General features: G+C 53.2%; 2 protein-coding genes across 2 annotated transcripts; one reads left to right on the top strand and one right to left on the bottom strand.

Annotated features, from left to right (window-relative positions):
- Positions 1–1,803: 1,803 nt before the first annotated feature.
- Positions 1,804–3,116, top strand: MIEN1 (migration and invasion enhancer 1). Its single transcript, XM_081027135.1, has 4 exons — positions 1,804–1,940; positions 2,043–2,140; positions 2,581–2,657; positions 2,742–3,116. Exons 1-4 carry the CDS (start codon positions 1,852–1,854, stop codon positions 2,823–2,825), a joined length of 348 nt encoding a protein of 115 aa, XP_080883261.1. The 5' UTR covers positions 1,804–1,851; the 3' UTR covers positions 2,826–3,116.
- ERBB2 (erb-b2 receptor tyrosine kinase 2) lies at positions 3,111–26,398 on the bottom strand. The gene is made up of 27 exons (XM_081027134.1): positions 26,059–26,398; positions 19,826–19,977; positions 18,732–18,945; positions 17,366–17,500; positions 17,022–17,090; positions 16,738–16,853; positions 16,471–16,612; positions 15,477–15,596; positions 15,035–15,161; positions 13,407–13,480; positions 13,230–13,320; positions 12,827–13,026; positions 12,326–12,458; positions 12,152–12,242; positions 11,309–11,469; positions 9,190–9,237; positions 8,295–8,433; positions 8,081–8,203; positions 7,677–7,775; positions 7,219–7,404; positions 6,932–7,087; positions 6,740–6,815; positions 6,281–6,427; positions 5,784–5,881; positions 5,396–5,584; positions 4,857–5,109; positions 3,111–4,715 (listed from the first exon to the last, which is right to left on the bottom strand). The coding sequence occupies exons 1-27, from the start codon at positions 26,129–26,131 to the stop codon at positions 4,348–4,350; spliced, it is 3,780 nt and encodes a 1,259-aa protein (XP_080883260.1). The 5' UTR covers positions 26,132–26,398; the 3' UTR covers positions 3,111–4,347.
- Positions 26,399–26,751: the final 353 nt, after the last annotated feature.

Below are 26,751 nucleotides of genomic sequence, written 5' to 3'. Positions count from 1 at the left end.
TAAATATTTGAATATATATTTTTCCAGATAAGATACATGAATGGCTAGTAAGCACATAAAAAGATGCTCAACATCATTAGTCATTAGAGAAATGCAAATTAAAGCTACAATGATATACCACCTCACACCTACCAGGATGGCTATAATCAAAGAGATAGACAACAAGTGTTGACAAAGATATGGGGAAACAGATTCTCATGTATTTTGCTATCGGGAATGTAAAATGGTACAGCCACTTTTTAAAACAGTTTGCAGTTTCTTAAAAAGTGAAACATAAACTAACCATTCAACCCAGCAATTCTACTCCTAGGAATCTACCTAAGAAACATGGGAACACACGTACATACTCTTTGTATGTACTTACATGAACGTCCATAGCACCATTATTCAAAATAGCCAAAAACTGGAAATTCAAGTATCTATTCATCGGTATTAAATACCCAAAAGGTGTCATATGCATACAATGGGATATTAGTCAGCTACAAAAAAAAGTAATAAATTACTGGTAATACTACAGCATGGATGAACCTCAAAATCTACACTGAGTGAAAGAAGCCAGAAGCAAAGGACCACATATTGTATCATTCTATTTGATATACGAAATGTCCAGAAAAGGCAAATTTATAGACAGAAAACAGATCAGTGGCTGAATCTGAGAGATGAATTGATTGCGAACAGGCTGGAGGGACCTTTTGAGCTTGATGGAAATGTTCTGTAACTGGATTGTAGTGATGGTTGTACAACTCTATAAATTATTGCTTAAAAAATGGTTTTCCTGGGCCGGCCCAGTGGCTTAAGCAGTTGGAGCTCCGTGCTCCTAATGCTGAAGGCTGCCGGTTCCACTCCCATGTGGGTCAGTGGGCTCTCAACCACAAGGTTGCCAGTTCGATTCCTCCAGCCCTGCAAGGGATGGTGGGCTGCGCCCCCTGCAACTAGCAACAGCAACTGGACCTGGAGCTGAGCTGCGCCCTCCACAGCTAAGACTGGAAGGACAGCAACTTGACTTGGAAAAAAGGCCTGGAAGTACACTGTTCCCCAATAAAGTCCTGTTCCCCTTCCCCAATAAAATCTTTAAAAAATGGTTTTCCTGATGCTAATATAGATAAATAAATAAATGGAAAAACAATGAATGGTTCAAAGAAACCCAATGAATGGTTTAAAGAAATGGTAGAGTGGGTGACCTGTTAGTATGCTATGGTGGGCTATGGTGGGAAGCCAGGAAGAGAAGAGGCAGGGAGACAGCCTCCATTTCTAGAGTTGCAAAATGAGAATAATGATGCCAGCCGGTAGTGAAGCTGGGCTAACAGGGGAGGTGCAGGAACTGGGTGCACGTGATGGGGCGCATACAGCTTGAGGGGGAGCCCCAAAACCTATGGTTCCTGAATGCAGGGGAGACGTGTTCACTGCCCTAGGTTGTGTCTACAGTTTAGTCAGAAATACCTCACGGTGTGGCTGTGGGATGGTTTAAAATGCCATCAGCATGTTAGCGAGAAATGGCAACTATTCTATACCATTAGCCAACCCTAGACCCTGAGACCCCTTGCTCCACCACATTCTCTTCCTGGAAAACGCTTTGCAGTTTAAGATATTTCATTAGAACAAATAAGCCCGTGAAGTCCAGCGGACACCCGGCGCGGGACAAGCCCCGGATCTCGTAGAACCAGCGCGCAGGTAACGTGGCCTGGACTAGTCCACCGAGTGCCCAGCTTTCTGGCTAAGAATAGGGTCAAAACAGACCAGCAGCAGCGGCCCGCAGGGGGACGCCCGGACGTAACGCGCGGCTCCGCCCCTTCACGTGCCTGTGGCGCCGCGTCACACCCGGAAGCAGCGGCTGAAGCGGAGCCCGCAGCAATGAGCGGGGACCTGGGGCCGACGTCTGCAGCGCCGCATCCCAGGGAGCTCGAACCCGGCAGTGGGGTCCGCATCGTGGTGGAGTACTGGTGAGCAGCTCTGCCCGGTGGGGTTCCGGCCCGGACGGGGGTGGGTCCACGGGAGCCCCCCCACCCCGAAACCCAAGCGGACCCCAGACATCTTCTTCCTAGTGAACCCTGCGGCTTCGAGGCGACCTACCTGGAGCTGGCGAGTGCAGTGAAAGAGCAGTATCCTGGCATCGAGATTGAGTCGCGCCTGGGGGGCACAGGTGAGGCCCGCAGGACACCTGCTGAGTCAGTGTTTTAAATCCCAGCTCTAAGGTTTTTAGCTCCGGCATTGGCTGTTTTAGTGTCCAGCAGGATCTGGCATATAGTAAATGTCCAGCCAACTTGGGCCCCTTCCGTGGGAGAGGGGGTCACAGATGAAGCCTGTAGGGAAAAACTGGTGAGACTGAAGTACAGGTTTGAGGGGAGGGAGCCCTTCATTGAGTTCAAAGAAAGGATACAGAGGTGACCGACACTTCTGTAGGTTCCTTTGGCTTGACCCAGGCTTGGAAAATTGCTTAAAGAACTACAAGAGCCTCTAATGGGGCCAGTGGGGGACATGAAGGAGTGAGTCTAAGTTGTGTAGAAGGCCCACCTTTGGAGGACCTCCCAACTTTTGCCTGTCCTCAGCATACAGTTCATTCACCGGTTTATTTACTACCAGGGGCCTTTGAGATCGAGATCAATGGACAGCTGGTTTTCTCCAAGCTGGAGAATGGGGGCTTCCCTTATGAGAAAGATGTGAGTATTTGCAATGTTGGAAGTACCCCCTGGTTCACCCCACCCCTACAACGCATCATCCCATTCCACATCTCTGTCCTCTAGCTCATTGAGGCCATCCGAAGAGCCAGTAATGGAGAACCCCTAGAAAAGATCACCAACAGCCGACCTCCCTGCGTCATTCTGTGACTACATGGGATTCCGGGTTCCTGCTCTTCTGGGATCCAAGCCTTGGTCTCCCCTTTGGTCCTGCTGAGGGTTTCCCATTGCCTCTTTCCCCTCACTTGGCTCCTGGTAGCTAAGAGACCCTGGCCTCTACTTTGCCCTTTTGGGTACCAGGAGGGAATAGAAACTTATGTGGTCTCGGGGGAGAGCCTCTCCGTTGACATTTCCACAGCCATCTTATACTCCCTTCCCAGGATCAGTGCCCACAAAAGCCCACTTCGGTCTCCAGCTTAGCCATAACTGTCGGATGCCATCATAGTTTTAATTTATTTTCACTAGCCCTGAGCAATGTCAGCTATTGGCAATAAAATGGCACTACAAACACCTGTGCCAAATAGTGTGTGTTTTTATGTCCAGTCTGGGAGTGGGGGTGTGGTTCGGGGAGCACAGAGTCCAGCCCAGCCTTTAACCAGGGTGGGCATGCTGGATGGGTGGGTTTTTTTTCTGGATAGCTACTTCTAGTTCAATGATCTCCTCTCATAGCCAAGGCAAGGAAAGAGTCACACAGTAGACCTCTCCTCTTCTTTCCTCCACCCCTCCCCCAACGCCCCTTCCCACAAGGAATAAATTACCCCAATCTAGTGGGTGTCCTTAGAAATCCGTTTTTTTGTTTTTTTTTCTAAGCAAGAATGTCAAAGGGCTCTCAGATCACAATCCCAATTCCCAGATCCCACTGCCCACTCCCCACCCCAACCCAAAAGCCAGAAAGCTGGAAGATAGGCTTCTCTTTCAGGTTTCCTAAAGATTATTAGCCACTCCCTTCAGGAAAAAAATGAGTTGTTTTTTAAGTTAGGAGGTAAGCACTAAGGGATGGCACAGAGCCACCCCCAGACATAGGCTGGGGCCCAACTGTTTTCCAAAATATATTTGCAGATAGAGAAAGTGGGTATGGAGAAGGGACATCTTTCCCTCAACCCCAGGGAACCCCAATCCCTTCCCCAATACCCACTCTCCCCAAGTCCTTATTTCATATTTAAAAAAAAATAAGTAAAAACAAAACAAAAAAACACTGTACAGGACTAGATCTGGGTACTACTGCTGCTCCCTCCTTCGTGGGGCAGAGCTACCGTAGGTTTCAGGAACAGTCTCTGAATGGATAACTTTTGTCCTAGATATTCCCTTCGGGCCTCTTGCCCTCCTAAGCCCAACTTCCTTAAGTCCTTCACTGCCAGAGATCTGGAAGAAGAGAGCCAGGCTGGGCTGCTCCCTCAGGTTGAGCAGACTGTGGTTATGGCATCCATTGGCCCCTAGAATCTGCTGGGGCCAGGCTCGAATCAATCAGTCGAGACTCTCCAGTGCTGCGGCCTTTTCTAACCAGACTGAGCCACCTGGGAATTGGAACAGGAAGGAAGGTTCCTGGCAGGGCAGGCTCCACTGGATGTGGTCCAAGGGCCCTCTCTCCGCCTTGTACCGACAGAGGCCAGAAGTCAGGCTTTTCCTACTCCCCGAGGGTTCAGTAGGACCAAAGCAGGCTTGAACTTTTGGTTCACACTGGCATGTCCAGACCCAGGTACTCGGGGTTCTCTGCTGTAGGGGTCCCTTCAAAGGTGCTGGGTGGAGAGCCTCGCTCTGATGGGTCCTGGTCCCAGTAATAGAGGTTGTCAAAGGCTGGACTGAAGGCTGGAGGAGGGTGGGGCTGAAGGGCAGCCTTGCCACGGGGTGCCAAGTACTCAGGGTTCTCCACAGCACCTCCAAAGGCAAAAACGTCTTTGACAACCCCATTCTTCCCAGGGGAAAGAGTCTTGGGGGAGAGAGTCTTAGGCCTTTCCAGAGTGGCACCAGCAGGTCGAGGAGACAGAGGGCCCTCTAGGGGTGAGGGGTGCTGCGGGTGAACCTCTGGCTGGTTCACGTATTCTGAAAGGGCAAGAGAAAGAGGCTGGTTAGGGGAAGGAACCCATGTGTCCCAGCTCCTACCACAGACCCCACAGTGGGTCCTCAGCTGAGGGTCCCCAACTTTCCCACCTCCCAATCTCAGCTCAGGCCTGGATTCCATACCGGGTTGAGGGCTGCAGGTCAGAGGGGCAACGTAGCCATCAGTCTCAGGGGGTAAGGGTACTGTGGGGTCCTCACTGTACCGCTGTAGAGGACTGGGGTCATGTGTGGGGAGACTCTGCAGCCCTTTGGCTGCCCCCATTCCCAAGTCGCTGTCAAACACATCAGAGCCTGCCCCTTCTGAGGGAACCAGTGGAGACCTGGGGGGGTCCTCCTCAGAGGGCTCCAGCCCCAGCGTCAGCTCACCACCGCCACTCTGGGGACAAAAGAGAAAGTCATAGTGGGAGTTACTCATGGATTTGGGATGGAGACTCCTTGGGAGGTGACAGGGTAACAGGAGAGAAACAGAAGTCACCTTTGGGGTATGACAGTCACCGTGGAGAGAATGGGGTCACGGGTTGGAAGGCAGTAGGAATCCTTCTTAGGGAAAATGGGATCTCCAAGAGAGGGCGACGGTTGTGGGGGAACATTGGAGAAGGGACCCTAGTCCATTGGGTCGGGGGAGGTAACCAAACCCACCAGCTGTGACGGAGGGCACTGACCCTGGTGGATGAGCTGCGGTGCCTGTGGTGAGCTGTGCCCCCAGCCCCGGGCGCAGGATCTGGGCAGAAAAAGCCCTGCTGGGGTACCAGGTACTCCTCAGCATCCACAAGATCCCCCATGTCGTCATCCTCCAGCAGTGAGCGGTAGAAGGTGCTGTCCAAGGGGCTGGCAGGCCCCAAATCCTCATTCTGGGGAGGAGGGAGACAGTGTGGCAGCCTCTCCCCAGCCCAGAGCTCCCCCCGAGGAAGGCTCAGGAAGGTAGAAGAGGTAAGGTGAGTCAGACAAGGGCTGGGCTTGGAGGCCGGGGCCCCAGGAGTCATCTCTCTTTCCACCTTCTGCAGGAGAGCGCTTAGTCATAGGCAGGAATGGGGCGGAAAGGCCCAGTACCTGGATGACTACAAAGCGCTGGGGGTCCCTGGCCATGCGGGAGAATTCAGCCACCAGCTCCCGGAACCGCGGCCGACATTCCGAGTCAATCATCCAACCTGGGAGCAGGAGGGAGTTTAGCATCTCACTTCTGGCTGGAGCTTGTGAGCAGCCCCGCCCCCTCTCCTTCTCAGGTCTGGTCTAGTGAAAGCCCTGGGGTGACAGAGCTAAGGTACCAGAACTTTTGACAATCTCTATAAGTTTGCCCTTTTTATTTTGCATCCAAGTCTCTTCCTAGCTGATCTCTGGACAAGGGCTGGGCTTCCTAGCTGATCTCTGGAGCTTCCCCAGACTGGTACTGTAAAAGGAAAGCAAGACCCTTTTGAGGCTCCTTTAACTGTATCAGGGCCCCTGGGTCCACATGCATCGTGCTCTTGGCCCACTCCCATGCCCCCTGTAGGCCCCTCCATCCAGAACCTCCCAGCCCTCCAAGCAGCCAGCACAGCTCATCCACACACATTTGACCATAATCATGTAGACATCGATGGTGCAGATGGGGGGCTGGGGCAGCCGTTCCCCCTTCTCCAGCAGGTCAGGGATCTCCCGGGCTGGGATCCCGTCGTAAGGTTTGGCCCCAAAAGTCATCAGCTCCCATACAGTCACACCTGGCGCAGACACAGGGTTAGGAGGTCGAGGAAAGAGGGAGCTTTAGTGTACTGAGCCCCAGAGGCTCATGGTCCAGGAGCCATGTGGGACGCAAGGAAGGGATGTGATGCTACAGGGTAGGAGCTACCCAGTCTTCCCCCAGTCCCGAGGGTATGTGGCCCCTGGCAGACTGAGGCACTGGCAGCCCCACTCTCTGTCCCACATCCAGGCTAAGGTGTCTCCAATCATTTTCCCCATCTCAGCTGTCATCCCCCCACATCTCCCCCATGGACAGGGCCATGGCTCCTCGGACACCCGTCCCCATCACACACCGTAGCTCCACACGTCACTCTGGTGTGTGAACCGTCGGCGGAGAATGGACTCCAACGCCATCCACTTGATGGGCACCTGGGAGAGCAGAGGAGGAAGTCCTTGAACTAGGTGTGGGCGGGGACGTAGCCATTCTCCGAGTTCTCCCAAGGCCAGATGCCATTCCACCCTGCCTCACTGCTCCGTCCTCTGACCTTGCCCCCGTCAGCGTGGTACTCCGTCTCATCAATGTCCAGCAGCCGAGCCAGCCCGAAGTCTGTGATCTTGACATGGTTGGGACTCTTGACCAGCACGTTTCGGGCAGCCAAGTCCCTGTGCACAAGCCGCACGTCCTCCAAGTAGCTCATCCCCTGGGATAAGAGGTATCCGTGTGACTCACATTCTGGCCACACTCTCCCAGGATACCGCCCCATCCTAGTCCTGGGTGGGGACAGGCTTGCTCCCAAGGGCACCCACAGAGCCCAGGCCTCTTGGTGCATACCTTTGCAATCTGCACACACCAGTTCAGCAGGTCCTGGGAGCCCAGGCGCCCGCGGTGTTCTCGGACGTGGTCTAGAAGGCAGCCATAGGGCATGAGCTGTGTCACCAGCTGCACTGTGGAGGTCAGGCAGATGCCCAGGAGGCGCGACACATACGGGGAGCCCACACCAGCCATCACATATGCTTCCTAGGGGCAAGGGTGCACACTGAGGGCATGGGCGACCACAGACCCCCAACCACCACACGTCCTTCCTGAGGGCTGAGGTGTGATAGGACCTCACCGGGTCCAACCCCATCCAACACAAAGCAGAACTACAGCCCACAGACTGGGGAGGGTCAGAGGTTTGGGGATAACACAGAGCGTCTCCTCAAACTCCAGTGAAGAGAGAGCCCAGACCCCAGACCTGCAACCAGGGGGTCCCTCCTGTACTCCTGGCTGGAGAGGGTGGAGGGGCTTACGTCCAGGATTTCTTTGTTGGCTTTGGGAGATGTGTTTTCCCTTAACACTTTGATGGCCACTGGGATTTTCACATTCTCCCCATCTGGAATCCAGATACCCTGGGCAGAAAGAGGAGGATGTGAGCAGGAAGAGGGCCAGCCAGATCCTTCCAACCTGCAGCAGTCCAGAAGGTCATTACTTATGCTCCGAATACCCTTCCCCTCCGTGGGCCAAGCCCGCTATTTAGCAACAAGCTCACTATTTAGCCCCACGCTCCCCTCCCCTTCCCTTGTTCCACCTTCTATAACTGCGGTACCAAATACCACCGGCCCCAGCTCTCAGCTTCCTTCCCCAACAGAACCCTTGGCCACACCCCACGCCTCGTCTGGGACCACCCACCCCGGACTTTGGCCCCACCTCTGACCTTGTAGACTGTGCCAAAAGCTCCTGATCCAAGCACTTTCACCTTCCTCAGTTCCGTCTCTTTCAGGATCCGCATCTGAGCCTGGTTGGGCATCGCTCCGCTAGGGGTCAGAGGCTCCACCAGCTGAGATGAGTGAGGAGGTAACCGTGCATGAGTGCTTGCGGCGCTGGGCCGCAGAGCCCTGGCGAGCAGGGAGGCCCTCAGGCCACCTCACCTCCGTTTCCTGCAGCAATCTCCGCATCGTGTACTTTCGGATCTTCTGCCGCCGTCGCCTGATTAGGACGCCGAAGACTACCCCCATGACCATGAACAGCAGGCCGCCCACCACGGTGGCAATGATGGACGTCACAGGACTGGGGACAGAAGCCAAGGTCAGGGATTGGGGACCAGTCTTGGGTAGAAGGGGTGAAGCAGCCCCGTGGAGGGGCATGAAGGTCGCTGGCATTTGGAAAGGGAATTTGGGAGCATGAGCCACACACCTCCATCCCCAGCCTCTCTTCCCTCGTTTCAAATCTCTCTTGGCTTCCGGTTGCCTCTGGGATCAAGTCCAAACTCCTGGCTGGACATTCAAAGCCCTCCCCACCCACATCTCCCAATTGTCTGTGCTCTTGCCCGTGGTTCTAGTCCAGGATTCTCAAACTTCCTGACAAAAATCACCAAGAGCTCGTTAGCGTGTACAAGTGTAGAGCCCCACCCCCTGAGAATCTGATTGTGGTATGGGGTGGGGCCAGGAATGGACACCCAGTGATTCTGATGTTCTCGCCAAATTTTTCAGCCATAGGTCATGATTTGCCACACCTCCCAACCTTCGCACATGCTGTTACTTCCGCCTGGACCATCATGTCTCCATAAGATCACCTTTCAAGACTCATCCAGGAATAGATGGCCCTTCTGGGTACTAACCCCATGTCACTGTCACCCTTGCCTCTTTCCCTTGCTTAGCCAAGAGCTAGCATATCACAGACCTCTAATAAACACTTGTTTTATAGACAAAGGACTGCCTAGGACATACTCCAATCTGTTTTTCTCCCCAAAGCTCCCCACTAACCCCCCAGGGATGGTGGGGGACGGAGGGGCAACATTGGGTGCATCCTGGGGACCATGCTGACCTGGCTCTCTGCTCGGCGGGGCAGCCCTTGGCATCCAAGTCCACACAGCTGTAGGAGAGAAAGTCCTGTCAATAGCCTGGAGCCACTTCCTGTCTCACTCCAGCCTCACAGCAGCGTTGAGGTAGGTGTGGCTGGGTTGTTTTTCTTAAACATTTTAAAGTTTTATTTTGTTTTGTTTTGTTCTTTAAGGAGAGCGCAACTCACAGTGGCCCATGTGGGGATCGAACCGGCAACCTTGGTGCTCCTAGCACCACGCTCCAACCAACTGGCTTAACCGGCCACCCATGTGGCTGGGTTGTTATCATTTGACAAAGTCAGAAACTGGGTTCAAGGTCACCAGTGTCTTTCTCCTGCCCCACAAGGGGATCTCTTCTCCAACCTGTGACCCCGCACCCCCTGCTGCTCTGTACTTCCCTGTGGTGTGCCCTGTGGGGGAACACCAAAAAGAGCATCAAGTCTAAAATCTTGGCCATTCCCTCCGTGAAAGGCCAAGGTAGTAAACTGGCACAACTCTGCAGAAGACAATTTGGCAACACCTATTAAATAATGTCTGTGACCCAGCAGTTCCACCTCTCGGGATGTACCCTAAAAATGCCAGCACCTGTACACTGGGGGGCATGTACAAGATGCTCACGTGTATATGGAGCTCAAGTGCAAAACAAACAAGGAAACAAACTCCATCAATATCCCTCAAACAGGGACACACATATTACATCCATGCTGCGGATGGAGTCATTAAAAAAAATGAAAAAAAGGAGGTAGATCCATGTGCACTCAGAAGAAAGGCCTCCAAGGCACATAAAGGGACGGGGGGCACCGTGCAGAACAATATATGGAGTGTGATTCAGTTCCATAAAAAATGCACACAAAAACCAAAACTGATTATGAGTTGAACTATATGAAATTGCTGTTTCTCGGCCATTTTTGATCTACAAAAACAACAATTTATATGACTCAATCTAATACGAATATAATATATGTTTATGTAGATGTGTGGAGAGAGAGCCAGGAAGGACTCCCAGAGTGAATCTGGTGATTCTCCCAGGGAAGGGTGGGAGATGGGACAAACAAGCACATTTGCTTTGCAGTGTGTATACTTCTATATTGCTGAAAACGTTTATCACAAGAATGTACTCACATCTGACTCTGGGTGGTGAACACACAATGGGATTTATAGATGATGTAATACAGAATTGTACACCTGAAATCTATGTAAATTTACTAACAATTGTCACCCCAATAAATTTAATAAAAAAATAAAAAAATGTACTCATGTATTGCATGTGTAATTAAAGACAACTATGTGAAAAAATAAAAATAGGGTAGATCACCATGTTAGGACATGAAAAAACACTGCAAGATTTTTTTAACAATCCACAAACAATATGTATGATCTGTGATCCTATTTTGGTATAAAATATATGTTGGGGGGTGGTAGAAGGGGGAAAAGGGGATCAAGTATATAGTGATGAAAGGAGAACAGATTCTGGGTGGTAAAGACACAATGCAATATACAGATGATGTGTTATAGAAATGTATACTTGAAGCCTATATAATTTTACTAACCAATGTCACTCCAATAAATCTAATAAATAAATAAAAAATGTTAGGGGGGTGGCCGGTTAGCTGAGTTGGTTAGAGCGTAGTGCTAATGACACCAACGTTGCCGGTTCAATTCCCGCATGGGCCACTGTGAGCTGTGCTCTCCTTAAAAAAGAAAAAAATAAATAAAAATAAAAATGTTACACTACAAAGAAAAACGAGAATAATGTATATTAACATATTTGTTATATGTTAGAATTTGCACAGATTAAAAACTGGAGAGTATAACATTTTATATGTTATAATAGTATATATGTTAGCATGTATAGTTAAACTAGAATAAAAATATTACAAATTATTAACAGTAGAGATAGAACTGCTAGTGACATTAATTTATATTTCACATTTCAATAAAAACTTTTTAATAACATGTTGCTTTTGTGGGCAGAATAAAAAGATAGGAAAAATTAAGGCTCAGGGTAAGCAAAGGCAGAATTGTCCCCCTTTTATAATAAGAGCCCCAGAGAGGCTCCTGGAACAAAGCCCTCCTTTTTGCCGAAAAGGCCCTCAGACTCACGAGTGGGTGCAATTGATGGGGCACGGCTGGCACGTGCCCTTTTCATCTGGGAACTTCCAGATGGGCATGAAGGAGAGGTCAGGTTTCACACCACTGGGGCAGCGCGCCACACAGAAGGGAGAGTCCTTGTAGTGGGCACAGGCCACACACTCGTCAGCCTCCTGGGAGGGGAGGAAGGTTTGCGTGCGGCTGGCAGTAGGATCAGGCCCTTGGGTCCCCTTCGAGCTTCCCACTGCCGCTCAGCAGCACTTTTCACCCTGCTCCTGGGTGCCCAGACCTGCTCTTTACCCAGCTCCCCTCACATGAAGGCTTGATCCCCAAGCCAGGGACTTCAAATGAAGAACTGGAAGCCTAGGAGGGGAGTGCATTACTTAAGGTATTCCAGCAAGTAGTAATAGTAACTAATATGTAGAAAGCCTTTCCCATGCTCAGGCACTGGGCCAAACCCTATTTTAAGCTAATTCTTACTGTACCCTAATGAGCCAGGTACTAGTATGATACTTCTTTTACAACTGAGCAAAGTACGGTTGGAAGCAGAGCCTGGATTTGAATCCAGGTAGTCTGATGCCTAAGCCCACAAGTCTAACCGCCTTGGCACAGCCACAGTCAAGAACATAGGCTCCCCTGGGACCTCCACACCACCTGAAGGGGCTCAGGGACCACGACACAACTCTCGCGGTCCCCAGTATCCCAGCCATCTTCCACCCCCCTGCTGTGCCGGTCTGAGCTCAGGGCTCTCTCCACAGATGTTTTCCCAGACTGGCCACTGGCCAGGTCCTTAGCAATCCTCCCCCACCCACCCTTACTTCCCTCCACCCAGCTCTGAGCCCACCAGCACCTCACCGATCCTAAGCAGGTCACGGAGCCATTCTGGGGCTGACACTCAGGGTGGCACAACAGACAGTACCTGTCTTTCACATACTCCCGGGGGAGCCTGAGAGAGGGAATAGCTGATGAGGGGGTCTGGAAGAAACCCCTGTGCACCCCTCCGGCCTCCCCCTGTCCCGCCCCGCATACCCCTGCAGTACTCGGCACTCCTCCACGCACTCCTGGCCCCGAAGAAACTGGCTGCAGTTGACGCACTGGGTGGGCCCCGGACCCCAGCAGTGCCCGTGGGCACACAGTGGGTAGCAGGCCAGGCCATCACCCACTGCAGTGAGGAGGAAGGAGTCAGAGGGGACTCTTAAGGGAGGCTCCAGGTCCCAGTGAACCAGGGGAAAAGGCTGTGGGGGTGGCTCTGGGTCAGAGGGGTGGAATAGGGCCTGGGCAAGGCAGGGAGAGAAAGCAATTCTGAGGTTCTAAGAACAAAGAGGAAAGGGAAGGGAAGGATGCCAAGGCAGTGAGGCAGGACTCAGCTAAAAGCCATGCCAAGAGGTCAAGCCAGCCAGAGCTGTGTCAAGAATGGCACACCAAGGAGAGGGGGTCTGCACAAGTCCCAGATTGCTGTTGCTAGGTGCCCACGGGCACTCCTGTGTGCTGGCAGACGGGGAGTGGGCAGCACTGGGCTCCCTGTCTTACCACACTCATCCTCTGGTCGGTTGGCACTGTAGAGCAGGGCCTGGTGAGGGTTCCGGAAGAGCTGGTCCCAGGGCACCGTGTGTACAAAGCAGAGGCGGGCGTTGCGGTGGATGAGCGCCAGCCCACTGCCCAGTTCCCGCAGTGAGCGCAGCCCCAGCCAGCTGATGCCCAGCCCTTGCAGGGTCAGTGAGTAGGCACCGCTGTGGGAGAGGAGAGCTCAGCTGCAGGGGGAACAGTGTATTGCTGACTCCCCCTCCCCAGTCTGCAAGGACTGCCCTCCGCATCACACTGGCAAACTCCCGCAGAAAGGCTGCGGATGGAGTCCCTGGGGAACAGGAGGACCCAGCACAGCCACAGCTTCCCCCAGGCCTCCCCCCTGTCAGCCCCCTCCCCTGGTGCTCACTCATGCAGAACTCGTCCCCGGATTACACGCAGATTCTGGAAGACACTGAGGTCAGGCAGACTGTCTGGCCACGCTGAGATGTACAGGTAACCTGCAGGCACAGGATGAGTCTAGGGGCGTGGGGACAGAACGAGGACCCCCAGGCCCTTCAGAGTAGGAGGCAGAGTCAGAGCCCACCTGTGATCTCCTCCAAGGTCTCAAACACTTTGAGCTGCTCAGGCTGTAGTGGGGCAGTGTTGGAGGCGGGGTCCCTAAGAGGATGAGAGGAGTCAGTAGGGCCAGGAAGGGGTGGGCACAGCCCCAGAGCTGGCCCTGCCACCCCATTCATAACTTCACTTAACTCTCTGCTCAAGCCCAGCTGTTCCCATCCTGAACAACAAAGCCCAGGCCCTAGTTTGACAGGATCAATCAAAACAATATTTATAGTCTTTGATCAAGAAATTCTACTTCTAGGAATGTGACTTAGAGAGACACTGGCCCTGAGGCATGTACAAGGCAGTAGTGTACGAGAAAAATTGAAAATGACCTGAACACCTCTCAGTAAATAGGAGAGCTGTTAAATATAATCCTGACCTATCCAGACCGTAGACAAAACACTAACATTTAGGAGCACTCAGTGCGTGCTAGGCATTGTTGAACGAGCTTATGCATATTAACTCCGTCAAACTTTATAACCACCTTATGAGGTTGGGACTACTTTTGCCCCCATTTTAGAGATGAGGAAACTCGGGCACAGCAAGGTCACATGACTAGCAAGTGGTACAGCCAGGTTGACAAACCCAGGCAGTCTGGCTCCCGGGCCTGGGCCCTTCACTGCTACTCTTTGCTGCTGCCACCTGCTCCACAGCTGTTGAAAGAACGAGGCAGCTCGACAAGAACCATCACGACCCGCTCTCCAAAGCAAGGGGCAGACGATACTCACAATATGCTCCCATTTACGTACACCGACCTCCCCAGCAAAATTACCATAACTACGTTTCTCTGTGAGTATCTACATGGGTATAACTGGTCTAGAAGAACACACAACCTGTTAATAGTGGTCTCCTCTGGAAGGGGGAGGTCGAGGTGGAGGAAGTGTTGAAAGGAATTTTCTCCTTTTTAATACACATTTTATTGAGATGTAATTCACATCTAACAAAATGCAGATTTCTGCTGTCCAGTTTGATGTGTTTTGACAAATGCATTCACTCATGGCTCCCCCACCCCAATTGATATACAAAACATTTCCATCACCCCGGAAATTTCTGTTGTATCCCTTTCGAGTCCACCCAGCCCAGGGCAACCACTGTTCTGATTGCTATCACAGAGTGGTTTTGCCTGTGAAGAACCTCACATAAAGAGAATCATACACTGTGGACTCTCTTGTCTGGCTTATTTCACTTAACATAATGTTTTTGAGACTCATTCATGTTGTTGTGCGTATCAGTAGTTTCTTTTTATTGCTGAGAATTTAATTGTATAGACAGACCACCATTTATTTATTTATTCACCTATTGATATACATTTGTGTTATTTCCTGTTTAGGACTATTAGGAATAAAGCTACAATGAACTCATGGAGAATGTAACTTTATCTGGATGGCTGGACCTCTACACAAGTGCATGTTCATGGATAACATGTCATTTATGAAAATAATCCCCCTAGACGTCCCTGCCCCCCCCCATCTCCCACCTGCTTCCTCTGCATTCCTGGCCTCCCACCTCTGTCACCCCCAGATGCTGCCACTTCCGGGTCTTCAGGAATCAGTGACTGTCCTGATGCTGTCTCAGGCCATTGTACCCACCCTTAACTCTGAGTATCCTTACCCCTCAAAGCTCTCTGGCAGAAACGCTAGGCTCCCAAAGATCTTCTTACAGCCGGCAAACTCCATGATATTGGCACTGGTGACTGCCCTCACCTCCCGCAGGTGTTCCATGCCCAGACCATAGCACACTGTGGGGAATGGGACAGGTGGTAAAGGGGCCATCTCAGCCCCTGCACTGGGACTGATCAGCCGCCACATACAGCACCAGGAACCAAACTCCTGGGTCCTGTCCACATCCCACCCTGGAGCCACATGCCCCCTCCCCACACTAGCGAGATACGGGAGAGTTTGGAGCTGATCTGGGGAGAGCCAGGGGCAGAGACAGTGGCAGACAAGGACTGCGTTTAGGCAGGATCTGAGGAAGGGTGGGACAGGGAACAAGGCCAGGCTGGGTGCAGAGGGACAGGACCTGCAGCCTGCCTCGCGGGGGCGGCAGTGGGTACCTTGAGCACAAGGCTTGCTGCATTTCTCACACTGTTGTGTTCCATCCTCAGCTGTCACCTCTTGGTTGTTCAGGGGACAGACCAGGGTACAGGATCCCACGTCCGTCGATAGGTAGTTGTCTGAGGAGAGCAGGATTGTGTGTCCACATGGCCCGGCCCTTCATGCCCCCCCATGAGCAGTGTCACCGTGCTCAGGTAGCACAATAAGAATAACATCAGCCAGTACTGAAATGCCCTTACTACAGGTCTGAACACTCACCAGTCATTTACTCCTCACAACCCCTGTGTCTGTGTGATAGACACAGTGAGATTCCCATTTTGCCAAAAGGGAAACCAAAGTACAATTTTATGTAAATTTCTCAAGGTCATTGTGCTAGTGACTGGAGGAGACAGGATTTGAACCCACACGGTCTGGCTCTACATTTGGTACTGTCACCCACCGTGGGGAGGCTACCACCAGGACCTGAGAGCCCACTCCTGTCTCTCATGAGAGAAGGAAAAAGGTCCCCGATCCAAGGCCAGTCCCTAAAAGCCCATCAGGAAATAGGGGAGCTGTTAAAGAAAACTGATCATCTAGACTACAGAAGAAAAACTAATGTTAGGAGCACTCAGTGCGTGCTAGGCACAGTTAGAACGAGCTGATGCATATTAACTCCGTCAAACTTTATAGCCACCATATGAGGTTGGGACTACTTTTGCTCCCATTTTAGAGATGAGGAAACTCGGGCACAGCAAGGTCACGTGACTAGCACGTGGTAGAACCAGGTTGACAAACCCAGGCAGTCTGGCCCCCGGGCCTGGGCCCTTCACTGCTACTCTTTGCTGCTGCCACCTGCTCCCCAGCTGTTGAAAGAACGAGGCACCTCGACAAGAACCATCAGGACCCGCTCTCCAAAGCAAGGGGCAGACGATACTCACAATATGCTCCCATTTACGTACACCGACCTCCCCAGCAAAATTACCACAACTATGTATGTTACTCCCAGGCACTCACAGGGACAGGCGGTCACACAGCTGGCGCCGAAAGTATAACGGCCCTCAGGGTTGGGCATGGACTCGAAGGTGTCCGTATTGTAGATGACCAGAGCTGGGCAGTGCAGTTCACAGATGCCACTGTGGTTGAAATGGAGGCAGGCCTGGGGGGACAGGCAGCTGCTGGTCACTGGGCTGTTTTTCCCTGATGTGACGGGGCCATAGGGCAGGACCAGGTGGGGTGCCCCCTCCCTTGCCCCCCGAGGGGTGGGGACCAGAGGGCACGTACCAGGCAGTCGGAGTGCTTGGGGCCTGTGCAGCCAGCAGCACACTGCTCATGGCAGCAGTCGGTGGGCAGTGGGCCCTTGCACCGGGCACAGCCACTGGCACAGACAGTTTGCGTCACTGTCAGGCAGAGGGCAGGATGAGGTCTGGGAGGCAGCCTGGGCACCAGACCTCCCGAGCATCACCTTCTGGGGAGACCCCCTGCCCCAGGGAAGACACCTGAGGCCTGGTATCCCACCCCTCCCATGTCACCTTTATTCTACCCAGCCCTGCCTCTGTAAGACTCACAGCTCTGACAATCCTTGGAACTTTCTCCCCAGCAGTAGGAGGCTTTACAAGCTGGAGAACAGGGTTGGCCTGGGGAGAGAGAAGACAGTGAGAGAGACAGAAATCAACCAGGAGGCAGAATGCATAGAGGGAGAGACCCAGGCAGGCAAAGAGGACTCTAAAAACAGACACAATCTAGAAGCAGAGGGAGACAGGACAGAGAGCCACAGAGATGAACATAGAGATGGCAGGAGGCACAAGAAAGAGGAAATGCGTGGTATTAGTGCAGGGAGGGAGGATGGGGGGCGGGGGGCCTGCCTGAGAAAGAGAGGAGGCTGCAGGCAGGGAGGACGAGCATGGCTTACAGGCCCGGGAGCGGTTGGTGTCTATCAGCATGAGGTCCAGCTGGTTGTTCTTATGGAAGATGTCCCGCCACGAAATCGTGTCCTGGTGGCAGAGCTGGGGGTTCCTCTGGATCGAGACCCCTCCCTTCAGAATCTCTGTGGGACAGAGAATAATCAGGGGCTTCTTTCCTGTCTGTCACCTTCTGTCCTCCCGCCTTCTAAACAGGGAAGAGGCTTCTCAAACATACTCCAGGTTCCCCAGGGGGCAGAGAAGACACTTTCCTCATCTTTTAGCCCTGCCCATACCGACAGGGTTGGTGTGTCCTCCCGACACACACATGAACCAAATGAGACCCAGGGAGGACTGAGTTGTCCCTGGCAGGCTCCAGAGATCCAGGTCACTCTCTCCTCTCACCTCACCTCTATCTACTCCGTGCACACGGCTTGGCAGTTAAGAGAGACTATGGAGTCTGAAACCCAGCCTCACCACTAAGTAGCTGTGTAACTTGAACAAGTCACTTATCCTCTGTAAATCTGTTTTCTCATCTGTACGATGAGAAAAACATTGATGCTTCCCTTGGAAGAGTATAGCATGACTGAAATGGGATCATGCATAAAAAGGCCCTGGCACACAGGGTTTGGGACACTGTCAGCCCCAGGGCTGCCATGTACCGTTACACAGGTTGTTCACTGCACATGTGTACTCAGCCAAGAAGTGGGCAAAAACCCACCCTGCATTCTAATTATTAAACTGTGCAGGCTGGCGCAAGCTGACTTCCTGGCAAGAAGGGAAATCTTTTCTAATCTTCACAAGGCCATCTTCCCTAGCTCCACTTGCATCTAGAAGGGATGCAAGTGTTGGGGGTTTTTTCTCCCCATCTTCCCCCTCCCCTTCCCCCAACTCCAGTTCAAGCCATTGTTTCTCAGTCTAGTTGTGTAGGACACAGCTCCCTGGCCCCTGCTGGTGTTGAGTCTTGCACTCCCCCCAGCTGAGGTAGTTGGTCACTGGTCATCGATCGGCCGCACACAGCAGCTCTTGCTGGCTATTGGCCACTCACAATGGTTGCCGGCCACTCACGCTGATCACCAGCCACTCATGGCAGCACACGGTAGCCCATGGCAGCACATAGTAGCCTGAGCCGACCCATGACAGCCCAGCTCCAGGGAGAGCCGTTGTTCCCGATCTTAGCTGTAGAGGATGCAGCTCACTGGCCCATGTGGGAATCGAACTGGCAACCTCAGCGTTAGAAGCACGGCGCTCCAACCACCTGAGCCACCAGGCCGGCCCAAGGGGCGCAAGTTCTAATTCATGCAAAGCCTTCCCTGGCTGGCAGTGGCCCTGGTCAGCTCTCAATAACTAGGAGATTTCAATGATAATGGTGCCCACCTGTGAGGCTTCGCAGCTGCAGCTCCCGCAGCCCTCCTGGGGCAGCCCCTGCCACAGGGGTGGCACTGTCCAGCAAGTGTCCATTGTCCAGCACGGCCAGGGCATACTTGTCCTCAAAGAGCTGGGTGCCTCGCACGATTCGCAGCCTCTGCAGTGGGACCTGTCTCACTTGGTTGTGAGCGATGAGTACGTAACCCTGCACCTCCTGGATATCCTGGGAGGGGACAGGGTAGGAAGGGGCTGAGGCAGGCCTGGGCCCTGGAATACTACCATCCCCCAAGGCTTCCTCAGGGTTACCCAGTGCTTGGGGATCTTGGGCAAGGCTCCCATCCACTGAGCAGTCCTGCTCCCTTCATGCATAATATGGAAATCGAGGCCACTCCCCACCTCCCCGAACCAGATTCCTATATGATCAAGAATGATAATGGTGAGGGGGGGAAACACTTTGTATACTGTGAGCAAGTGCCCCACCCTCTCTGCATCTCAGTTTCTTCATCTGTAAAAGGAAAGGCCTGCATGAGATGACATCTGAGCATTGCACACATGACCCCACCCCAGGGCACCATGGAAACAGGCCAACAGGCTGGTTTCCACTCTCTCCTGCTCATGACCCTTTCACACACATTTCCCATTTTATCTTCAAAATGGGCCCCCCAGGCGGAGTCAAAGCATGCCTATTGCTCCCAATATATAGATAAGAAAACTGACACCCAGTGAAGCCAAGATCCTAGACTACATTCATTCACATGGCTTGTCAGCAGCAGAACTGGCCCTGGAACCCACATCTCCCATCAGCCTTTTCACTACTCCAGGTGGGAGAGGGACAGTGGCTGGGTAGTTGGACAAGGAGGTGATCGTGCTGGCAAGAGAGGAAAGCAACAAATGCATTCCACCTAGAGATGTCCATGGCCAGCCACGTTGTAGAGAGGGTGTCAACTGCTCTTGCAGTAGAATAGATAGGGGTTAGACATCAGAAAGGACTTCTGGTTGAGAAACCACAAGAGGAAATACAGGCCTCTTCTACCACCCACCTATAAGCAGAGGGCTCAGCCCAGCTGGAGCTAGGGACTGGCTGGGTTGCCCATGGGTCTCACCTGTAGAAAAGAGAGGCTGGCATTGGCGGGCAGGTAGGTGAGCTCCAGGTTCCCCTGCACCACCTGACAGCCCTGGTAGAGGTGGCGGAGCATGTCCAGGTGGGTCTCGGGACTGGCTGGGAGGCGGAGCTTCATGTCGGTACCGGTGCACACTGGCAGGAGGGAAAAGATGGGTCAGAGGGCACTGCCCTTCCAATGAACTTCTCCCACCTGGCTGCCTCCTCCACAGTCACTCCCCAGAGCCATGCCGAGAGCACAGCGAGAAAGCACAACTGAAGGACCCCTCCTCCCATATCCCTGACACCTGCAGAACGTGCAACAGCAAAAGGAAGTTTGCAAGTTTGGAAAGAGGAGGAAATCAGGGGAGAAGGCTCCTTCTGACTCAGCCCATCCTGAGCACCCAGAGGGGGCCCTGTTGTGCCAGCCCTAGGGAGCTTGCCCATCCAATCCAGGGAGTCGGCTGGCAAAGAAAGCCTCTTTGTCCCAAAGGCATGATTGAGGGCCAAGGGGTAAAAATCCCCCAAGAGAAGGGATGATGAATCATGAACCCGCTGGATACCCCCTGCCCCTCTCCCAAGCAAACAAACTCGGGGCATTCTCCCCACCCCATTCCAATGCCACCCACATGCCAACCTCCTGGCAAGGGATATCCACCCCCACAATGCCACCCAGAATGTGGGAAAGAAGGGTAGCTGGAATCACAGCAGGGGCCATGAGGACCCCCTAGCCACTGCAGAGACCCCTGGAATTCCCCCAGGCAGAGACAAGGAGCATCAGAGCCCAGTTACGAGCATCTGGAGCCCAACTACAAATCCTGGGACAGAGTGAGGCCTATTCCAAAGGCTCCTACTCTGGTACCTCACCCTTGCCACCTCCTCAGGGCAAGACTCCAGAAGCAGCTGGCAGAATCTATGCCACGAAACTCCTGCCACAAAAGCACTACGTCAGCCTGTGTACCTGCCGAGTGCCAACCATTAGCCAAGGGGCATCAAGATGACTGCTCCTGGGCCCACCTGGACCACAGCTGAGTGTCCCCGAGACCAGAAGTACCCACAAAGCCCAGGAATATTAACAGGGGCAAACGACCCCTGGAAAGGGGGTGCTGGGGGCAGCAGCTGGCACCATGCCTGCCAGCAGGGGGGAAATTAAAGTGCCCAGTTTAACTTGTTTTTCTGCTCTAGTGAGAAGATGAATCACCTGATGCGTCCTGGCCAGGAGGGTGTGCCAGGGGGAGGTAGGCGAAGGGCACCCCCAGGTACACAGGCCCACAGGTGCCTGAGCTGCCCAGAATTCCTGTTGGTCAGCACTCCACCTCCCCCAGACTACGTGTAGATGAAGGGGGATAGCAGTGGTGACCTCAGGGTCTGACACCAGGGCTCCTGCCTCTCTGCCAGCAACTTGAAGCTGGAGGGCAAATCCCAGTGGGTAATAAGAGACACCCTTGACCCCAGAAAACTAGGGAAAGGCTGATGGAGCAAGCCCCACTGAAGTTGCTTCCTCAGCCTCCTAGTAACACCCAGAGTGGTCTCTGTTCCTACCCCTGTGGGCAGATAGGGAAGGAAGCAAACAGGGAGGAAGGGGAGGGCCCAGAAATAGATCCAGGGTCCCTCCCCCCAGACTCCCAAAGAAACAGGAGCTGGGGGTGGCCGGCCTAAAATAACGCCCTGCTGCCAGGACCTCCCCCGGCCTCAGCTTCAGCTGCTTTGTAGGCACAGCTGTCTCCAGGCCCAGACCCCAAGGCCCTGGCCCAAGCCTGGGAAAGGAACCAGCGGAGCTGGGACAGGGGCTGTCTCCACCCCCTGCAGCCCTGTGCTTCTCCAAGGGACACCAGCTGTGGCAACCAGGCAATAGGAAAACAACAACAATGGAACACTGGGGGCAGCTGCATTAACTGAGCACCTACTGTGTACTCAGCAGGCACTCTGGGTAGAGCCTTATAACGTCCTGCAGAGGCCAGGGACTTCTATTTTGCAAAGAAAAAAACGCAGGCTGACGAGTCATTCTTCCAAAATGATAAAGTTTGTGAGCGATGGAGGTAGGATTTGAACTTGAGTCTGTCTGACTTTTAGATTCCACATTCCTTTCACTAGGCCTAACAGCACACCACGCCACACCCCACGCAAACATAAATACACACCAACTCTACTGATGCCACTGGAAAACATTACAGTCTTTGGGCAAGGCAGGGTGGCTGGGCTGGGCAGGGCAGGAGGAACAGAACGAGTGGCAGCCCCGCCCAACTAGTAAATTTGTTTGGGGCCAATTTGAGTCTGATTAAGAGTCTTTAAGTGTTTGTAACAGGTAGTAAAATTGGTACCCTGAGACCCACTCCCAGGGAGCTGGAGCCTTGCAGACTAATCCCCCCACCAACCTGACATGAAGCCAAGGCCTTCTGGATACATTCCTTACCTCCACCTCCCATGTCCCCACCCCCACCTCCTCTCACTCCCCCATCTCCTGACCACTCCCCCCTCCCCGGTCCTCACTCTGGTCCCCCTACCCGCCCTACTCCCATTGATTTTCTTGAGGGATAGGAGGTCCTCTTCCACACAGGGGAGCTCTTTGTCTCCAGGACACCTGCCCCTTAGAAGCCCCAATCTCCAGCTTTCCTGGCAGTCAGTGTGAGGCAGGACCAGCTCACAGCCAGGACAAACACACAGTGAGCACTGGATAAATGAATGAATGAATGAATGAATGAATGAATGAAGTCCAATCAAGAGTCTCCAAACCAAAAGGGACCTCTATTGCTCAGAGGCTGGTCACGGTCCTTCATGTCCCTTCAGCTGGACTTCAGCGGTCAGGGTTTGGTCCCAGCTCTGGGATGCTCTCAAGTGGGTTCTCTCCTTCCCACCAGCCTTCAGCAGCAGCTGCTTCTCTTACTCAGCAGCATGAAAGCCAACACTGCCTTTGGTTTCCATGAACACTACCTGCATTCCCAAAGCTCATCTCCCCCAGACCCATGGCGCCAGAGCCCATGCTAGTTACACCAGGACTCAGCCACCATACACCTGATATAGTATAAGGCAGACTGAGACCTGGGCTCAGGGTTATCAGAACAGAACCCTAGCTGGGCCACTGGCTCTGTGACCTTGAGTAAGTCTCTGGACGTCCAGGGCAGAGGCCAAATCAGGTTCATCTCTAGGCCCAGCTGTACCTGTGACCTAGTAGGCACTCAATGAATATTTACTGACCTGACCTTGGCTGTAAGAAGATAATAAAACAATAACAACTCTTTCTCTGCAGAGAAGTTAAATGAGATAGTGAATCAAAAAGCAATCTGTAAACATGACAAGGCTTTGTAAACAGTGCTGAGACAACACCAACATTGGCTATAACTCTCCCACTCCTTGAGAGAGCACACATCCCTCGCCCAGGGGTGGAAAGGAAAGATGGCCTAGCAAGAGGTGTCACCTCAGAGGGGCTTTCCGCAGGCCGAGGGCAGGGAGGAGAATCTCTTTCCAAATCATTCCAGCACCCAGGGGCAGACACAACTACCTGGGACCTACACCAGTTCCCCTTCCCACACTGGCCCCTCATGCTTCCACTCCAGCTGTCTCCCTCCCCACAACACTGTAAGTTCCACTGGCCTCTGCCCCACTCCTGCTCTCAGTTCCTTGCCACTCTGGGAGCGCCCAAGAAGAAAGCAGACATGGGCTGGACAGGGAGAGAGAGAACTCCAAAGCCAAGCGATGACGTGGGTGGGGGGCAGTTCAGCTACACTTTCTACAGCCTAAATAAGGAAGATCATTCGCCTGCATAACAGAATAGTCGGGCTACCTGGCTGCCCCTGAGGCTTTGCTCAACCCATTCCTATTGAATGGAACAAGATTGACCAACTCTTAATGCCTCCTCGTTAGAGTCCAAAATTTCCCTGGACATTATTGGGTCGCTGGGAAACCTTGGATAAGTCACTTCATTTATTTGAACTTCAGTTTTCTCACCTGTGCAGAAACTTCACAGGATTGTTACAGAGATGAAATGAACTGTATGGATAAAGAACCTGGCATATAGGAAACACGATGTACATTTTTTGAAAGGGAAGTTCACATAGCAGTAGTATGGGTAATTCCCTACTGAGAGAAAAGAAAAGGTGCTTTGTATTTGGAATGCAATGTATTTTCTCTTTTTGCATTGGATCCCATCTTTTCAATTGTTTGTGTGTCTGTGAGTATTAAAATGAAGTTACTTTCCCTAAGTATAGTAAAAAGAAGGAAAGAGGCTGTTGGGAGAATCATATGGGAATTAAATATGAGCTCTGCAAGATAAAAAGGATGTGTTTGCTACCCTTTATAAAACCTTGACCTCTAAGAGAGGATCTCAGAAAAATCCCGACTCTCTGGGTCTTGCTCCATCTCCCTTTCCCCCCACATTCTTAACCCAGCTCTCAGCCCTTGCATGTAATAAGGGTGCTAGAGGCAGCTTGGTGGTGTGCTGCCATTTTAGACCATTTCCAGCAACACATTCAACATCTGTCTGCACCCGCAGTGTGGGTTGAAGAGTGAGGAGGAGACCCCAGTCTCCTGTGGGGGAACTGACTCCTCAGATCCCAGCACTGCAGCAACCCAGCCATTCCCCACCTGTTCAACTCGAAAGCCCAGGTGAGGAGGACACAGCTCAGCCTGACAGCCCAGCCAGCCCTCACCCTCCTCAGCAGAAGGTCAGAGGTGAAGACTCCGCCTGGGTAACAGGGAAGGATGGGCTCCCTCCCGGAGAGGAGACTTCTTCCTCAGAGAGAAGGCGTGGGGCCACCTCCCGCTGTTTACAGCAGAGCTGGCCCAGCACCTTCAGGGAGTTCCTTGAGAGGGCAGAGTTCAGTCAAGTCCCCAAGTCAGCAGAGAGACTGTTTGGCAACACAAAGCGCGCACGCACGCACACACTCACACACGCGCACGCGCGCACACACACACACACACACACACACCTCAAGAACACCCCTCAGATATCACAGCAATGGTCTGGCAGAGGGGCCCTCAGGCGACACAGACAGGATGACAGCCACCCCTTCTCCAAACTCCCTGATTTATGGAGACCACCCACTACTCCCAGGACCCAGTGATACAGGGAGCAGTGACGCCATTGTTCAAGGTAGATTAACAGTGATTTCAAATGTATAGTTGGGGGGTTCACTGGGGTCCAATCAGGACCCACTGCTTACTTGCTGCTACTTAACCTCTTTAAGCCCAGGTTTTCACAAGGAAAATGGAAATATCAGTAGAACTTCTCTCATAGGGTTGTTCTGAGGATTAAAGAGGGAACACATGCAAAATACCATGCGCAGTATTTCCAGCTTTAATCGTTATTGCATACGGATGGACAGATGTGGCCAGAAACACGGTAGTCTCCCCATCACGCTTCTCCACACACAGCAAGAGGGAAAAGGCAGCACAATCCACCCCTCTGCATACCCCTATCTGGTCCTATTTCTTCGCCTCCCCCTGCCCAGGAATCCCTCTCATAGAACTCTCCCACTTTATGCCCCAGACTAAGAAACCCACCACCACCCCTCTGCCGCCCATGCTCTTCAAAAGTCACAAAGCACACAGTCTCTTTAGGAGCTGGCCCTAAAGAAACTTGTTCAAAACAAACGTCTCCCCCTTCCCCCCTCCCCACCCCCGACTCCAGCGTGAGGCAACTTCGCAGTCCGAGTGGCCACCCTCTCCTCCCGGCTCTGGCCGGACAGGTTGCTTTCCCCACCTCCCCCTCCACACCCAGGTCTTGCCTGAAGCTGGAGAAACTAAACCGGCTGAAGGGGGGCGAGGCGGGGGTAGGGGTAGGGGCAGGGCAGGAGGGACCCCCGGGGAATCCAGCCCAGTCCAGTCCGGAGGCGGAGGCTGCCAACTGGAAAGGCTTTGAGAAAGCTCGAGGGGGCTCAAGGAGGGACACACACACACACACACACACACACACACACAGTGCAATACACCCTTTGAAAGAAACTTTCTGAACAATTTCAGAGAACTTTTCTGAAAAGTTCCCGGAGCTGTCGCGGAGTCGGGAAAGCGCCTGTCTCCATAATGAGACATCAGAGGCGCTTCGGGGCAATTGACCCCCCTGCCCCACCTTGTTTTGCCCCCTCCCCGCAGAGGGCCGGCGGCTCCGCGCGCCTGGACTGTCCGCAACTTCGGGTCTGGAAGTTCGTACGCACCCCTACCTCGCCTGCCCGGGGATTTCAGCGGGGGTCCCAGGCTGCAAGGTCCCGGCGCGGCTCCCTGCCCTCCCCAACTCAGACCCACCTTGGGTGCCAACGGCTCCAGGGGGCAGGAGGGCGAGGAGGAGCCCCCAGCGGCACCAGGCCGCCAGCTCCATGGTGCTCACTGAGGCTCCGGCCCCATGGCTGCGGCTGGACCAGGCGGAGGGGGCGCCGGGCAAGGCAGGCGGAGAGGCCAGGCGCTCGGCGCCGGAAAGAGCACCCCGCAAGGGGCGGGCCGCTGCCTGGGGGGGGTCTTCTGAGCTCTCTGTGCACGATGGAAGGGAATCTCAGCCCCACAACTTCATTCTTGTACTTCCTCGAGGCAGCTCTCCTCCTCTACCTCCTCCTCCTCCTGTGATTGGGAGCCAGCGCGCTCACAGCTCGCCCCCCCCCCCCCGCCACCCCCTCCAACCGCATTCCTGCAAGTCCCTGGGAGTGGCAGCTCCCGGCTTCACTTTCTCCCTCTCTCCGCGCAGGCCTGGGGGACGCGTCCCTCCCAGCGGCCGGACGCCGGGGTGCCTGCTGCACTTCTCCCTCGTTTCCAGAGACAGCCCCTAAAAGCACAGGACGTGATTGTGCCCCCTCCCCCGGGAGTCTGGGGCAAGGGCTTTAGGCTGCCATCCTTAACTCTTTTAAGTCGCACGTTTTATCTTAAACATCTCTGGCGAGTTTGCATCTTACTCCATCACATGCCTGTCCGTTTTAATACCAGTAATGATTTTCCCACCACATTCTG

The sequence above is a fragment of the Rhinolophus hipposideros genome (assembly GCF_964194185.1).
Source record: "Rhinolophus hipposideros genome assembly, chromosome: 20".
Lineage (NCBI taxonomy): Eukaryota > Metazoa > Chordata > Mammalia > Chiroptera > Rhinolophidae > Rhinolophus > Rhinolophus hipposideros.
Note: the sequence above shows the minus strand (reverse complement) of the source record. Positions and strands in the feature narration are given on the sequence as shown.

What these genes read in the sequence shown, in the direction of transcription:
- MIEN1 (XM_081027135.1), top strand. Translation starts at nt 1,852, where the DNA reads ATGAGCGGGGACCTGGGGCCGACGTCTGCAGCGCCGCATCCCAGGGAG. An exon ending in GTCGCGCCTGGGGGGCACAG is followed by an intron (nt 2,141 to 2,580) that starts GTGAGGCCCGCA and finishes ATTTACTACCAG; the next exon opens with GGGCCTTTGAGATCGAGATC. An exon ending in GCTTCCCTTATGAGAAAGAT is followed by an intron (nt 2,658 to 2,741) that starts GTGAGTATTTGC and finishes TCTGTCCTCTAG; the next exon opens with CTCATTGAGGCCATCCGAAG.
- ERBB2 (XM_081027134.1), bottom strand. Translation starts at nt 26,131, where the DNA reads ATGGAGCTGGCGGCCTGGTGCCGCTGGGGGCTCCTCCTCGCCCTCCTG. An exon ending in CCAACAAAGAAATCCTGGAC is followed by an intron (nt 7,405 to 7,676) that starts GTAAGCCCCTCC and finishes CCTTGCCCCTAG; the next exon opens with GAAGCATATGTGATGGCTGG. An exon ending in AGCGCTTTGTAGTCATCCAG is followed by an intron (nt 5,585 to 5,783) that starts GTACTGGGCCTT and finishes CCTCCTCCCCAG; the next exon opens with AATGAGGATTTGGGGCCTGC.